We start from the raw sequence: 16,233 nt of genomic DNA, 5'->3' as shown, positions 1-16,233 counted from the left end.
GGGGAGGATCTCTCTGTAGATGACTGCAACGCCCCCTCTCCAACCCTCAAGGCGGGGCTGCTGCATGATCTGGAAACCTTGAGAACAGAGCTGAGAGATACCAACCCACCCAGCTCATCCAACCAGATCTCCATCACACATACCAGGTAGCCTGCTCATCCACAATCAAATCATGGATGAGAGATGTTTCAGCATTGACTGACCTGGCATTCAGCAGCACCACCCTAATCCTCGAGGGAGTATTCTCAGAGCTTCCTGGGACCAGAGGACTGGGAGAAGAGCTGGGAAAAAGAACTGGCCTCAATTGCCTGAACCGTTTCCCCCTGTAACAGCCTGCCCAACTCCCACCGTCATATCTCCCTCTGCCTGCTACCTGTGATATTGCTGCCCCCACTCCATCCCCACTTTTCTGCTCTCCAAGACACATCCCCTCAGCCTAACCAAACACAGCCCCTCAGTTTAGTAAAAATGAGGCCCAAGACTCATACTCTCTTCAAGCTCTCATGCTGGCTTCTTGATAGCAGAATTAGGAAGGTCTTCTGGGCCCCAGGCAGCTTGCCCCACAGCTGAGAGCCACAAGGACGAGAGCCCTTGTGCTCTCGCCCTTCAGCTCACGCCCTTGGGCCAGCCTGCCCTATATAGCAGCCCCAACGGCAGCAGCCCAGAGGAGATTACACACACCTGGAGGAAAGGTGGGGCAGAGGCAAAAACAGCACAATCAATGCCCCACCCAAGCTGTTCCCTTCCTCCTTGAAATGGGCTACATCAATGTAATATGCTTCAACTGTAGAAATACATAGCAGAGCTCTTGTATAAGAATAGCTTCTGATGCAAGTGCTTGGTTGCGGGGTTTGGCGGGAAAACTTTGAAACCGAGCTATCTAGATGTCTCTGGTTACTAATCTGTATATCTTTGGGCACACTCCAGTAAAAGCTAGTTCTGGTGAAAGGTAAAGTGTGCTGTCAAGTCGGTTTTGACTCCTGGCGCTCTCAGAGCCCTGTGGTTTTCTTTGGTAGAATACAGGAGGGGTTTACCATTGCCGCCTCCTGTGCAGTACGAGATGATGCCTTTCATCATCTTCCTATGTTGCTGCTGCCCGATATAGTATCAGAGGGGATTTGAACTGGCAACCTTCTGTTAGTCAAACATTTCCCCACTGCACCACTTAAGGGTTAACACCCTCTAAAACTGGTGGGTATGAAGTGTACAATTACATGTTCAGTTTTTTCAATGGGGCTTAGTTGCAACTAACCTTTGCTTATTTGGGTCGCTTGTGCTTTAGTTCTGAATGTACATCTTTTTTTCTCTTTTGGCATTGTAGGCATATTTTGGGTACTTTTTAGTTTTTTTCAGCAGAAGCTCATATTTGTTATTGCTTTAGCTCATATTCAGCTCATATTTGTTACTGTTTTAGAATCTGACTTGCACACATCAGAAATAATGGAAAAAGTAATTGTCCTGCAGCAGTTCAGCAGGATTTCCCTGTGCACATTTACCTGAACTGATATGCCAAGGAATTTCTATGACACTTTAGTATTGTGATGTCATTTGGTGGGACTGGGGTAGAGTGTCATGAATAACCATAAGTGACCTTAAAAAAAAAAAAGTATTTCCATATGCACTCCTGCTAAGTTTATACTTGGTTCTATGTTAAGCACTATTTCACTAGGAAACTCTGTAAGCTATGCAATTTTTGTCTGCCCGTATGCCTTATTACTTTTTTTAAAGTTTGGGAAAAGATGTATTCTCTTTGGAGGACTGCTTTTCTGACAGGTTCAAGGGCTTTAAAAAGCATTCTGTTATTTGAGCAGAAAACCAGTGTGCAGAAATATATGAATATCCTTAATAAATGACATAAAAAAGCAAAACAACTTATTTTTCTTTCTTGTATTTAAAAGTGCAGTCCCCGATGGAAGAACCAATGATGTTCTGAACAGTGATACTTTTTGTTTGTTTTTAGATTTGTAAATATTTTTATCCTAAGAACCTGCATTGGCAGTCATCTTATCTGTATTATTGCTATTAAGATAATCCAATTTAGAAAGATAATACTATTTACAGGTTTCTGAAACATTTTGTATTTGGAAAAATGAAGATATGCATTATCGCCTTGGGATTGCTTTAATGAAAGGCGGTATATAAATTTAACAATAAATAAATAAAATTATGTTTTAATTCTTTAGTGATTATGAAATTATTTAGAGCAGTTACTGTAAGGAGGTTAAACTACTGATTTTCATTTTTTTTAAAGAATGAATTTCAAAATGCATAATTGTGATCAATTTCTTGAAAAACAGAAATAAATTTTTTTACAGTTAAATCGTGAATTGTGATTTGACTTCCCCCCCCCTTTGGCCTCTAATCATATTGATTCCTCACATGTTCCTGTGATTTGTGTTACAGACTTTTTTGTATGTTGCATGAAATCATTTTGAGGTTAGTTATTGCACGGAGTATCCATGATGACATGATTGTGTTCCCAGAGTAATACAGCCTTATGACTTAATGGGGATAGTACTTGCAAATATCAGTTTATGTACATTTGGACATATAGATCACATGAAAACTGAATGTAGAGTGTGGCATCACAACTAGGCTTTGGAACTCTTCTCCTCCACCCTACCTCTTCACTGTCCATGTGCTCTCTTACCTGCAACAACCAGAAGAAATGAATACTATCTTTTCCTCTGGCAATTCTAACTGTGTAAGGCCAAAGCAGAAGCATTAACAAAAAGGTTTCCTATTCTGCAGCGGGCTGGCTAGTTTAATTCACCTGCTGCTGTAATGTTTCACTCTCTGAGTATTAACTGGTAGTCTCATTACACTGTTGAATTATGGATGGCAGAACACAACTTCATGTCTTTAGTCTAAAAGCTCACTTCAAAGGTTCAGATTTCCATGTCAAAATTGAATAGCATGGATTCTCTAGTTCAGGAGCCCAGAGAGACGTTTATAGGGGTATGAATGTTCCCCGTCAGCCTCATTGGGTTGGGATTTATTTCCATATAAATATTATACACACACACATACACACACACACACACACACACACACACACACACACACACGGCTAAAATGTTATTAAGCTGGATCAGGACTGAAGTACTTGTGCCTGTGAACAACTTCATGATGATAAGTTCTTTGCAGTCACACATCTCTTCCATGAAGAGACAAACTCAAGGACAATAGTAGTACCCATCTCATGGCCATGCCATCATTAAATGCATAACATTTAATGTCATGCATTTAATGTCATCCATTTTTCAGCCAGACACTGAGTAAGTAATATGTTTAGTTATATGGTTGAACTTGCTAGGAAATTACTGTGCTAGATTTGAAAGTTATGTAACTTATAATGGATTCTGCATCTTAGTTCTATAACTCCTCATGACATGGATAGTAAAAGTAATTGATAACTTTTATGTATGAATTTTAAAACCGTGTGATACAATACATCTTGTGTGTTTACTTTTTAGAACCAATAGCTTTATACTTATTTCTTGCCAGCCACCTCTTCTTTGGATAGGTTTCTTATGATATGGAATTTGAGACCAAATTCAAAAGCTTTCAGATTTGTGGGTCACATGGAACCTGTAACCAGTGTACAGTTTTCACCAGATGGAAGCTTGGTGGCATCTGCTTCTCAAGACAGGACAGTCAGGCTATGGATTCCTTGTATGTAAGTAGTATTGAAAAATAAAGTTATTCATGATGTTTGCAGGAGTGCCAATTTTGAAAGAATATTGGATTTGAGACATTAATTGTTTGTTCTGGCAGGAAGTATAATTGAAGAAATCTTAACTCACTCCTTCAGCTGAATCCATCTTAGTAAGTAGGCATGTCTGGCACACCTCACACTGAAGTAGTTCATATGTAACGCCAAACCATATTTTAGTGTTTGATGAATGAACAGAGCAGAGCCTCAAAACTGCATGCTGGCTCCTCCCCTCCAGGGTCGTGGTTCGTGTTTGCTTTCTCCTCCTGGTTTGTGACAACTATAGTTCTGCCATTTCAGCTGATTAGGTAAACTACTGTTTGCAACACACCAAGACTGGAGGGAAAGAGCACACAATATTGAGGCTCCCCTCTTCTGGCATTACATCTGAACCACTTCTTCATGTCACTGGTGCTTCATTAAGGGTCAGCTGTAATTTACCTGAAAATTTAAATGCATTCCTGCCCAGTGCATATGAAAAGATTCAAATCAGTGATTATTCCATGATTTGATAGACCAGTCATAAAAGCCAAACAGAAGCTTGAAGTGCTTCTGAAGCAGTAGGTTGTTCCCTCACCATTTCTTCCTTTCCTATTTCTTTTTTGATTAAGGAGAGAGGAACTAACTCTTGTATAAGCACAATTCATATTTCCAAAGAACAGAACAATATTTTATATCAAGGCATGGTTTTATGTAATAGAAACATCCAGCCAAGACTCTAGGCTTTTATTTATTTATTTATTTATTTATTTATTTATTTATTTATTTATTTATTTATTTAGCTAACATATTCATATACTGTCCAAAACGCAAGTCTCTGGGTGGTTTACAACAAAACAATACAAACAACAAATAAAAAGGTTAAAACATCCCAATAATTTTAAAATTTAAAAGGTTGAAACTATTAAAAATCAAACAACACAGTATCTAATTAAAAGCCTGGGTGAATAAATGCCTCTTGACTGCCGTTTTAGAAGTTGTAAGAGATGAGGAGGCTCTTATTTCAGCAGAAAGCGTGTTCCAAAGCCTCGGGGCAGCAATGGAGAAGGCCCGTCCCTGATTAGTCACCAGACAAGCCAGTGGCGACTGCAGACGAACCTCTCCTGATGATCTCAATGGGCAGTGTGGTTCATAGCGAAGAAGACGTTCTCTTAAATACCCAGGGCCCAAGCTGTTTAGGGCTTTATAGGTTATAACCAAGATCTTGTATTTTGCTCAGAAACTTATCGGCAACCAGTGTAGATCTTTTAAGATAGGATTGATATGGTCTCTCTATATGTCTCATTAGGACACAATGAACTACAGTTCAGAATAAATATTTGTCACAGAAAATGTTATTAATAAATTATCTTCTCACTGGTACAAATGAACAATGAAGGCTCTCCCTTTAAAATGCAAACTATGTTTACATGAGGTGAGTTGAAGGAAAAGTAAATTAATCATCTCTTTTGATTATGTTGTGGGGCTAGCACATGTGAATTATGATTGTTTTATTTACAGTCATGGTGAATCCACACCATTAAAAGGCCATACTGCATCCGTCCGCAGTGTGAACTTCTCACAGGACAGCCAATTTCTAGTTACTGCATCCAATGACAAGTCAGTAAAAGTGTGGAGTATTTACAGTCAACGCCAACTATTTTCCTTATCCCAGCACACTCATTGGGTGCGCTGTGCCAAGTGAGTGTATTCCTTTATCTTCTCAATTTTCAGAAAGCTTTGTCCTAACAAATATACTTTTCTCTCTTTGTAAGTCTGCTTACACATCACACTCCTTATGGGAACATATTAAATGTGTAAAGTAGCCCCAAATTAAAATTCAAGCAGATAACGGATAAGTATGGAGAAAAAGGTATATGATCGGTTAGGTATCAAGTTGATTAAACAGACTAGGATTGTATTTTTGAAGGGTTGATAACTTCCCTATGTTTATAGAAAGATAATTTTAGGGTTGGAAGGCACCTTGAATGGATTCTGCTCAGTGCAGGAAACTGCTGTAGAATTTGAAACAGAGAGCCATCCAATCTCAGTTGGAAAACTTCAAAAAGGGAAAGCCTACTATTACATGGATGCAGGCTGTTCCACTGTTCTTTTTAATTTGTTTTAATATAAAAGTACTACTTTGAAAAATTCACTCAATTTTACTTGGACTCTGTTTAAAAATGATGTTTCTGTTTGATTCTTTTCTTTGCTGTGTTAATAGAGATTATTTCCACAAACTGCAAAACAGGTTAGCCTTTTATTCATGTGTAAATAAAGATAAGGATATATTCAAATACATGATTCGATTAAGTCAATATGATTTTGTTTTGCTTTAAAATATGGGCTAGACAAGAAAAAAGGCTTCTCAACAGACTGGTTCAGACGTCAAACAGAGTCAAGGTTTATTGTAACTTAGGTTTATTTAACAAACCAGAATTGGTGACACAGATGGTCACCAAAACTTGATTTATCTAGTTGTATCTTGGCTTGCTTGTGTCCCATCCCTTCTCTTGCCCTCCCATTAAGTGCCTGGATTCTGTTCCAGTTTGATGTGTCTTGGACTGCTTCTTGCAAAGCATTGTCTCATCAGATACTCTCTCATACCATTGGCCTGATTAGAAAGGGGAAACACAGAAGCTGTTATTAGTTCCCTCCTCCTTCCACAAACATTGACTTAGCACAGGTAATTATTCCCTAGCCACTCCAAGACTAGCAAAAAGCAATGCTAATGCTTCTTGGGGAGACAGAGAGAAATTGGAGATTAGGGAGCAAGAGGGATCCTAGAACAAAGAATTTGGGCAGGAGGAATATGAGGAAAGAAGCCAGAAGGGGGAGTCAGGTAATGGAAGGACAGGATTAACTACCAATTGGTGATCCGGGTTTGGATGCTGGGCAGGGATAGGCAAAAGAGAATGCTTTTAGATGGGGGAAGAAAGGCACCATGACAGTAATTGTATATTTGAGCAATGGAGAGATAATCTGAAAGGAAACACATAAAAGGGAGAGTTGTGGGGCTGGAGGGAAAACTGAAGGAAATGTCTGTGGATGCAGTATTACTAGGGCTGAGCAGTTAGGGCAGATCTACCATGTAGTGTTAGAACTATGGGAGGGAAAGATAAGGCAAAATGTGTGGGGTTGTCTGAAAAGTCTTACGGAGTCTTCCTCTTTAGAAGAGCCTCGCATAATTTTCCCTTTGTAAGAGAGTGTAGCAAGGCACTACTGGGCTAGCTGGCAAAAGCACAAAAGGGGGCTTTTCAGCTCTGCTCTTGTTAGTAAAGAGTAGAATTCAGGGCACAAGGGAAAGAAATGGGGAAAGATTTTAGTGCAGTATTTACTGTTTTTATGGTTGTTTTGACAACAGGCTGTTGCTGGACTTCAACACCACGGGGAGTAAGATGAGAGAGCGAGGCAGAGAAAGTTATTATCAGGTTTTACAGAAGCAGGGCTGGATCCCTTTCTGTGGGGGTGCAGACAGAGTGGGAGTGAGTTTAAATGGGGGTTGCTCCCAGCACAAACCAGCAGAATACTTGATTGATTGAGTATTCTGTGATGTATTGTTTCAGGATATAAATCACAAAGGACAGAGAGATGACTTAAGAAGTTTTCTAGGCAGACTAGGTGAGGTTTCAAGCTGGCACCAGTTAGAAATGCTTGCTGCCTGGAGTGGCCATGTTTGACAGCTGCTCTGTGTAACAGCCTGTGAGTAACAGCCCTTGGAGGGGAGAAATCACAAGACTCCGTTAATCTGATGGTGGGTTCAAATATAATGCAGAACTAAGGTTAAACTTAATCTACGTACGCAAGCCAAAGATAGGGTTCAGGTCTTGGTTAGATGGCCATTAAAAACAAAAATACAAAATGTGAATGTTCAGAAAAAAGTAGCCTAGGTTACTTGAAATAAACAGAGCTTCTATGTGACATCTGAACCAGCCCAATATAAAGGGAAGTGACTGAAATGAATTGACCAAGAGCACTTAGTATGCTAATACAATACAGCAGCTACATGGGCAAACTCAGATTCAAATTTTATGCCTTGGGCAAGTTGTTTTCTCATCACATAACTAGGGATGCACTTGAAATGCGGTTTGGTGTCCAAATAGCGGCATCTCCTTTAAAACCAAGGGCTCACACAGCTCCTTTAATGCAGAGAAGAGCAGGTCCATACCTTCTCTTCCTCAGCTGGCTGCCACTTCTGTAATACATGGAGGCCATGTGCATGCCAGTGTTGCATGCAGGGGCAGCTGGGAGCAGAGATGGGCAAAATACTCAGAAAAAGTATTTTAGATACAAAATACAATAAAAATACAAAATAGTAGTTTGAAATACATCTTAAAATACAAAATGCAATTCCTGGAAAAAGGAAACAATTTTGAGATGACTGTTACTTATCCAAACTTGTTTCCATTTCCTTTAAACAATACAAGTTTTTCAAAGATTAAAACATTCAAGTTGTACCTCCTGGGGCTGTGAATCATCCCAGCAAAGGAAAACAACCATTCTACAGGACCACTTCATGTTAGACTAGTATTATATCTAAAAAATAGCTGTCAGAAAATGGGATACCCATCCAACATACAAGTGAGCTTGGATTTGTCCTGCAAAAACTGGAGAAGCTGCTGCCAGTCTGTGTAGAAAATACTGAGCTAGATGGACCGAGGGTTTGACTTGGTATAGGCCAGCTTCCTATATTCCTTCCTATGTTACTATGGCTAAACCCATAGGACAGGCATAAGTGTATTCATCTATATGTATTCATTATTTATATTTCTAGAAATCACTCTTCACCAACAATTGATCAAATAGTTTTAAAAATGGAATATGCTTTTCATTCTATAAATTGAGGCCCACAATCTAAAATAAAAATCAAGTAACTTTTTACATGGATTAACTGAATCCTCTGGTAGAGCTGCCACCAGTCTCCTATAAGACAAAACTAATATCAAAACCTTCCCTTTTCTAGAAGCAGAGTGAACTCAAAATATAGCCAAAATGCCTTAAAACTAGGGATGTGCAGACTGGTCCGGGGGTCTGGCTTAGGGGTTCAGGATCGAACTGAACCCGCCCCCACCTCCAGTTCCATCCAGAGCAGAACTGAGCCTCCGGACAAGTCCACAAATTTTTAAAAAAATTAAAAATAAATTTAAAATACCTCTAGCCCCTTTGAGGAGCTCCCTCTAGGCCGTGGGGGGTGGTTTCCACAAAGGTTCCCCCTCCCTCCACAGGCGTCTTCAATCACTGCCACGGCCCGGGAAAATGCTTGTTTTTGGCCTGTTCAGGCCTCTGTGTGTGCGGTGGCCATTTTGATGTGAAAAAAACTTCTGAGGTGTGAATTCTCATTCTATCATAGCAAATGAGATTTTTTTCAATTAAACAACTCTCATGACCCCACTTTCACTTTTTCACACTTTCCTTTACTATGAATAATATGAGGAAGTAATCAATTTAGCACACTTCACCTTATGAAGACAAACCTCATACAAATAAATTCACCATAATTCACCCCTCTGCCCAATCACTCTTAAATTGGGGATGGGTGGTAGCCTTCACCCATTAGGCACTATCTACCAGCCCACCCCACTCCTTTGGGGCAGATCCACTTTCTGCCCCCAATCTGCCCCAAAGACACCCAAACTTCAAAAATTCTCAAAAAATCAGCCCTCTGCCCAATCCCCCTGAAATTGGGGTGGTAGCCTCCACCCATTAGGCACTACCACCCCACCCCACTCTTTTGGGGCAGATCCACTTTCTGCCCCCAAACTGCCCCAAAGTCACTAAAATTTCAAAAATTCTCAAAAAATCAGCCCTTTGTCCAAACCCCCTGAAATTGGGGTGGTAGCCTCCACCCATTAGGCACTACCACCCCACCCCACTATTCTGCCCCAGGCCCCACTTTCTGCCCCAATATGCCCCAATCTGCCCCAAAGACATGAAATTTTCAGAAATTTACCAAAAATCAGCCCTTTGCCCAATCCCCTGAAATTGGGGTGGTAGCCTGCACCCATTAGGCACTACCACCCCACCCCACTACTTTTGCCCAGATCCCATGCTATGCCCCCAAACTGCCCCAAAGTCACTAAAACTTTTAAAAATCGCCAAAAATCAACCGTGACTCGAATCACCCGAATTTTTCATGCCCGAAATTCGGGTGATTCGGCTCGTGCCCGAAAAATATCGGGGGACATCGGGGGTGATTCGGTTCGGCCCCAAATAACCCGAAATTGTTCATTTCGGGCACAGATCGTTCTGTGCCCGAAATTTTTTGCACATCCCTAGTATGTAGCCATAGCAGGTACATAGGGAGACAGAATGGAGCACGCTTCCAGCTGGATCAAATTTAAAACAATCAAAAGCTAGTTTATTTAAGTAGATCTAAAAAGTAGGACAGTTCACAGGCAACCAAAGCAAAATGGTAAAAATGCACAAGCAATGCAGCCTGTCTTGGCTAAAAAAAGCGCTAAATTAACACCAAAGTAGCATTTTGGAAACAGCAACCTCAAGAGTCCCTTCCCTCACCCAACTTGAGAGGTTAACTATCCCCTCTTGGAGACAGGCAAAACAATCAAAAGCTTAATGTATTTTGGTTTTGGCAACATATTTTAAAAATACAAAATATCTGAACAAATGTATTTTAGATACAAAATACTGTTCTGAAAAGTGTATTAGATACAAAACACAAAAGTATTGAAAATATGTATTTTAAAATATGTGTTTTAGATACTGCCCATCTCTGGCTGGGAGACACCTTGCCACCAAACACTGATAGCTGGGTGTATGTGTGTGTGCGCTGCTATTACAGAAGTGGCAGCGAGTGGAGCAGGTATGGACCTGCTCTCCTCTGCATTAAAGGGGCTGTGTGAACTCTTAGTTTTAAATGGATTGTGCCACAATTCAGAATGCTGCATCGCATTTTGAGCATGTCCCTACACATAACCGACCTCAGAATCTTGTTAGGGAAGTGATGTAAAATTACAAAGCACTTTGTTCAGTGAAACTGAAAAGACAGGCTGTATTTGAATGTTCAGAGGATGGAAGAAGCTATTTCCTTTCAAAAATGTCCTGCAGAATAGTATTTCCTAATCCCCCTGCCTAACCACCACATGGTCCAAATCTGTGGCGCACTGCAATCTGGCTATTGACTAAAGAAAAACCAAACTTATCAGGGCTAATAATGCTTTCAGGGCTAAAGATGTAGGGTTTGGACTTTTTGTTTTTTTACATAAAGCATTTTTTTCTCCTTTCTAGATACTCACCCGATGGAAGATTAATAGTATCTTGTAGTGAAGATAAAACTATTAAAGTCTGGGATATAAGAAACAAAACATGCATTGATAACATAATAGATCATGATGGGTAAGCAGCATTGATATAAGAAAAAGCAGAAATATTGTAGTGACACAATTTCAGTCCTTCTATATTTGGGTGCCCTGGCAGAAAGACAATATAGCAGTGCAACAGATAAATATTCTGCTTGTGCTATATTGGCAGATGGTCATAAGAAAAAGATAGTTTTGCTACATTAGAGTTATTGCTTCCTGCAAAGTAGCTGAGTTGTTGATACTTGCTGATGCTGAGCCTTTTCTGAATTTGCTCTGCACAATATCCATCTTCCTATAAAATAATTCAGAGCAGGAATATCTGATTCAACAAGTTATGTCTATGGGACATTGTCTACTAAGACTCCCCAAAGTAATATAATAGACAATAGGCAGTATATCTTGCCTTTAGTGGAGATTTATTTTTCTTTCTACTTCATAATTAAAAGGTCATGCTAGGAAAAGCTGTAGCTTCCAATAAGGTAATCCCAGTATTATTGAGTCTGTTGTGTGTAGATTCCTGACTCTTTGAGTTCTTTCACTACCTAGAGAGTGAAATATTTGATATCATTACCGTAGTATCTCAGCTTCTTTATTTTAATAGCCATGGAGAAGTGTTTTCCATATTGCCAGTAACTTCCCTTCTAGTTCTATGATTTCAAGTTCAAGGAAATCTGATTTTTAACAGTTTAAAAAAACCCAACACTTTAGTTTGGGTACAACACCCTGTACCCTTTTTTTTTTTTTTTTTTTGGCATTTATATTGTTATTAGTTTTCTATATACCAATGTGACTTCCAGTTCATCTTTCAACATAGTTATACTGTAACATCTATATTTGCTCTCATATAAATATTTGCTTCATATTTTACCATAATAATACTTTAGTTACAATACTCAAACAAATTCCCCAACTGTTATTTTTACATTTCAAGCCCCATTGATAAATCCAAATTTACATTGTTTTTCCTGTACCACAAAGAGGGTTTCCAGTCTTCTAGAAAACTTCCTAAATGGCCATCTCTTACTAACACAGTAAATTTAGAAATTTCTGTTTGCTTTCAGGATTTCTTCATTGATTATGCCCAACAGAAAGGGTTCAAGTCTCTTGTGACATACATTTGAGAATCTTTTTAAAGTCATATCCTAAGGCCTCTTTACCTCTCTGCAGGACTGCCACATGTGATAAAAGGATCCTCGCTTTCTTTGCATCTCCAATGCTTATTAGATACATTTTTGTAAATTAAAGCTAATTTCTTAGATATTAAATGCCATACATCAATTTTATCAAATTTTCTTTTACATTATAGCACACTGTGAATTTGAGATCTTTCTTCCACTGCTTCTCCCAGACCTCTAGATTAATATTTTAACCTACGTCTTGTACCCACTTTACCATTGTTAATTTTACCACTTCGTCTCTTGTTTCTTCACATAACAGATTATACATTTTAATAATTTCCCAAACTATTATCAAACTTCTTCCACTTTGATCTTATCATAAGATAAATACATATGTCAACACCAACATTTACAGCATGTCAGAGTATTAATTACAAATATCATTTGGAATAAATATAACATCTTTGAAAATACTCCATTTCTTGATATAATTATTAATTTAATAATTTTTCCAACTTTAATTCTCTTCTGGAGTAATAGCTGGTTCTAAATCAAAAACTTTTTTTATCTTTGCCAAAATTTTTCTAATTCCGAACAATCCCTCATAACAAATTTCTTAGATTTATATAAACAAAAGACATCCCTTCAGGCAATAGCCATTTAAAGGCTATATTTTTCTTCCTCAAAGCATCTGCCACATGCTTATGCTTCTATTTCTTTAAAATTCTCGATGGAATCTCTTTCAGAACCCTTATAGCATGACCCCCAATGGTGAGAATATTAACGAAATATGCACCCAAAATCGTCTCTTTAATAGATGTGGTGGTAAGCTGTACTAAACAGTCTCTGGGTAACTTATTCGCAGAAGCATAGGGAGAGTTCACATGAAAAATCAAATCCACTTGGCTCTCAAACTCTTGATAATCCATTTGCATAAGCGCTGCTATCTCTGTAATAAGCAATTGTCTCAGATCTTGGTTCTTATCTTTAGGTACCCCCCAAAGTCTTATTATTTTATCTTTCTGTCTAATTTCCAACATCACCATCTGGTCTTGCCACCCTGTACCTTTTTTATTTGGTTCATATTGTTGAACCACACACACGGACACACAGAATGCTGGGTGATGTCATAAGCCTACTGGAACCTAGGCTAATAAAAAAGGTACAGGGTGTTGTACCAGGAATAAAGTGTGTTTGGGAACTGTTAAAAATCAGATTTTATTTCCTTCTGAAAACTTTTGAGGCACAAGAGATCGAACTTATGGACCTTGATTTGAATCAAATTTAGTCCAGTGGTAGAGATAGTGAAAGGAAAGCAGGCAGGTTAGTTCTTACTAGAACTTGTTTTTTAAAGAAAGAGATCTAGTAGAGTTGTCCCTCACGTCTCTGTAATGGATTGTCAGGTACAGTATACTGCTCATTGCAAAAGTATTGTGTACACCATTTAAAATGTGTAGATGTTTGATCTTTATTTTATTAGCCTACTTTCCAGTAGGCTTGTGAGATTACCGGGCATTCTGTGTGTCTGTGTGTGGTTCCCCCCCCCCCACTTTGCAACACCTGGACCAATATGAACCAAATCAGGTACAATTGTAGTGAGTGACACATAGGTACACCTCAACAGTGTAGTTTGTGATGATGCCATCTACCCGATTGAAGTTGGTGGAGGCATAAACATTTGAGGAGAAAGTGTGCTAACTTGTGACTTGCCTAACTGATTTGAACCAACTTTGCTACAGCTGTAGGGACACATAGGGTTGCCCCAATGGTGTAGTTTGTGATTATGTCATCCATCCCGATCCAAGATGGCAGATGTGTGAACATTTGAGGTGCAAGTGGGCTAACTTGTGGACTGTCTAACCGATTTGAACCAAATTATGTACAGTTGTAGTGACTGACACAAAGGGTGTAGTGTGTAATGATGTCCTCTACCCCGATCCAAGATGGCAGCCACGTGAACATTTGAGGTGCAAGAAGTCTAACTTTTGGACTTTGATTTGAACCAAATTTAGTCCAGTTTTAGAAATAGTGAAAGGAAAGTAGGCAGATCAGTTCTTACTAGAACAATTTGTTTTAATTAATGTATTAGATGTTTATCCTCTCCTGTTGGAGGGGCAATGTGTATTCTTTCCAAAATAAAAGGAAGATTTCATAGAATATCAAGATATTCTTACAGGGAAAGAGCCTTTCAGGCAGTTGCCGTTTTTTAAAAAATAAATAAAAAATAACCATTTGTGCACTTGAGTGGTGAAGCGAGTCAGCACTCAGTCTCTGAAAAATAATTGTTGAAACCCAAGTCACAAAATATGGGAACAGAAAATTGTATCACTTCTCACTAAGAGTGGCACTGACACTAATCAGTAGGTGTCTATGACAACTGTGTAGCCAATCCCAGTTGGGACTGACATTAACAGTTGCTGTGCTAATGTGGGGAATAACCTGGTTTTTTTCCAGTGGCAAAATGTTGTGATTTGATTGCTGGAAACATGCAAGATCTCCACAGTCAAAACACAGCCTTCATTCTTGGAGAAATTCAGTGAACTATTTCTCTTTCAAAAGAAATCCAACTTCAATAGAGAAGGGAGGGGAGGAAGTATAGTTTATCTGACTTTAAAGATGTTTCATGCCTCCTCATCCAATGTTCAAGAGACTCCCGTGCATGGGAATGTTCAAAAGGGAATACCAAGCATATCTTGTAGAAGTATAATACATCTCTTTTCTTGTCGATTGAGCTGGCATGGTAGATTCTACAGTGTGTTGTGTGGTTTGGGGGAATCCACTCTGTTCTGACAGCACTGGGGTGACTTCTGGTTCGTGAGTAACCCTAGTAGAGAAAGTATTGTTTTTTTGCCAAGGGAAGTGCAGGTTGAAATCCCTGCTTAGGAATACCACTGCCAACATATCTCAGCGTGACCTAGCTTGCACAGATTTTGTGAAAATATGAGAACATAGGCCAAGTTGATGGCACTGGTTGACACACTGCACAACGTTCTGCTTGCCTTTTAAGGGAACATAGGTGCAGTAGTGCTCTTGTGAAGACTCAAAAATTGTGTAAACACAGTTGTGCAGTGGATGGCCTTTGGAAATAATAGCCATCCATCATGCAACTGAGTTTGTGCAATTCTTTGCTTCTTGTGCAACTGCATGTATGCCCTTTTACAAGGCATACGAAACATTGCACTGCATGGCAGCTACTGCTTCTTAATAATAAATATTTCTATTGTTTCCTTGTAGATTTGCAAACTATGTGGATTTCAGTCCTGATGGTACATGTATAGTTTCTGCAGGTTCTGATTACACAGTGAAGCTCTGGGATATTCGAACGAACAAATTATTGCAACGTCACAATGGTAAATGTTTAGGCAGCTCAAAATTACTAAACCTCTTTGTAATTTCTTTAATAGCTGAAGTTGCTTGTAGTGATTAAGAGTGAGAGTTGTGATCCAGGAAATCCTCATTTCAAATCGTTCTTATGCCATGAATTTGTTGGGCAGCCTTCGACAAGCTGCCATTCTCTCAACCTCATTTCCCACTTCCACATCTTTAATATGGAGGTAATAAAACTGGCCTCTTTTACAGTGTTATCTCAGGGATTAAAAAAATAAGGCAAGTGAGCACTTTGAGCATTAGGAAATGCCATATAAAGAACTATATTTAAACATGATCTATTTCATTAACACATGATAAAAATAGCAGCTGGTACGTGGCTTGAGTTCTATAAACGATCTTGGCCATCTCTAGAGGGTGTTAGCTTCTCTTCCATTTCTGTTGCTGCTTCACTTTTTTTTAGTTGTGAACTGCACTGTCCAGCACATGTGTTGTTTTTTTTAATTATTATTATTGTTGCCTGCTAAAACTCCCTTTTTAACCAGTTGTGTAAAGTTTAGCATGACTGGTTTAGCAAGGTCCAACTCAATGTGTGGCGGCTGTGAAAAAGGCCAATTCCATGCTAGGGATCATTAGGAAGGGGACTGGAAATAAAATTGCTAATATTATAATGCCCTAATACTCCACACCAGGTGGCCACACCTGGAGTATGTTGTACAATTCTGATCACCACATCTGAAAAAGGTGCAGAAGAGGGCAACCAAGATGATCAGGG

At 39.2% G+C, this 16,233-nt stretch overlaps 1 protein-coding gene across 6 annotated transcripts in view; it reads left to right on the top strand.

Moving 5' to 3' along the window:
• Positions 1-16,233, top strand: part of POC1B (POC1 centriolar protein B) — a 71,364-nt gene that overhangs the window by 13,537 nt on the left and 41,594 nt on the right. For 3 of the 6 annotated variants that reach the window (XM_053258254.1, XM_053258252.1, XM_053258257.1), the window contains exons 3-6: positions 3,508-3,679; positions 5,216-5,395; positions 10,940-11,047; positions 15,366-15,481. In XM_053258254.1, coding sequence (XP_053114229.1) covers positions 3,534-3,679; positions 5,216-5,395; positions 10,940-11,047; positions 15,366-15,481 — 550 coding nt within the window. In that variant the 5' untranslated portion in view covers positions 3,508-3,533. Of the gene's footprint in view, positions 1-3,476; positions 3,680-5,215; positions 5,396-10,939; positions 11,048-15,365; positions 15,482-16,233 lie in introns of all 6 variants that reach the window. The other 3 variants (XM_053258256.1, XM_053258255.1, XM_053258253.1) reach the window with 2 other exon arrangements.

Source organism: Hemicordylus capensis, chromosome 5, assembly GCF_027244095.1.
Source record: "Hemicordylus capensis ecotype Gifberg chromosome 5, rHemCap1.1.pri, whole genome shotgun sequence".
Classification (NCBI taxonomy): domain Eukaryota; kingdom Metazoa; phylum Chordata; class Lepidosauria; order Squamata; family Cordylidae; genus Hemicordylus; species Hemicordylus capensis.
The sequence above is the reverse complement of the archived record's forward strand: the minus strand, read 5'-3'. Positions and strand labels throughout refer to the sequence as shown.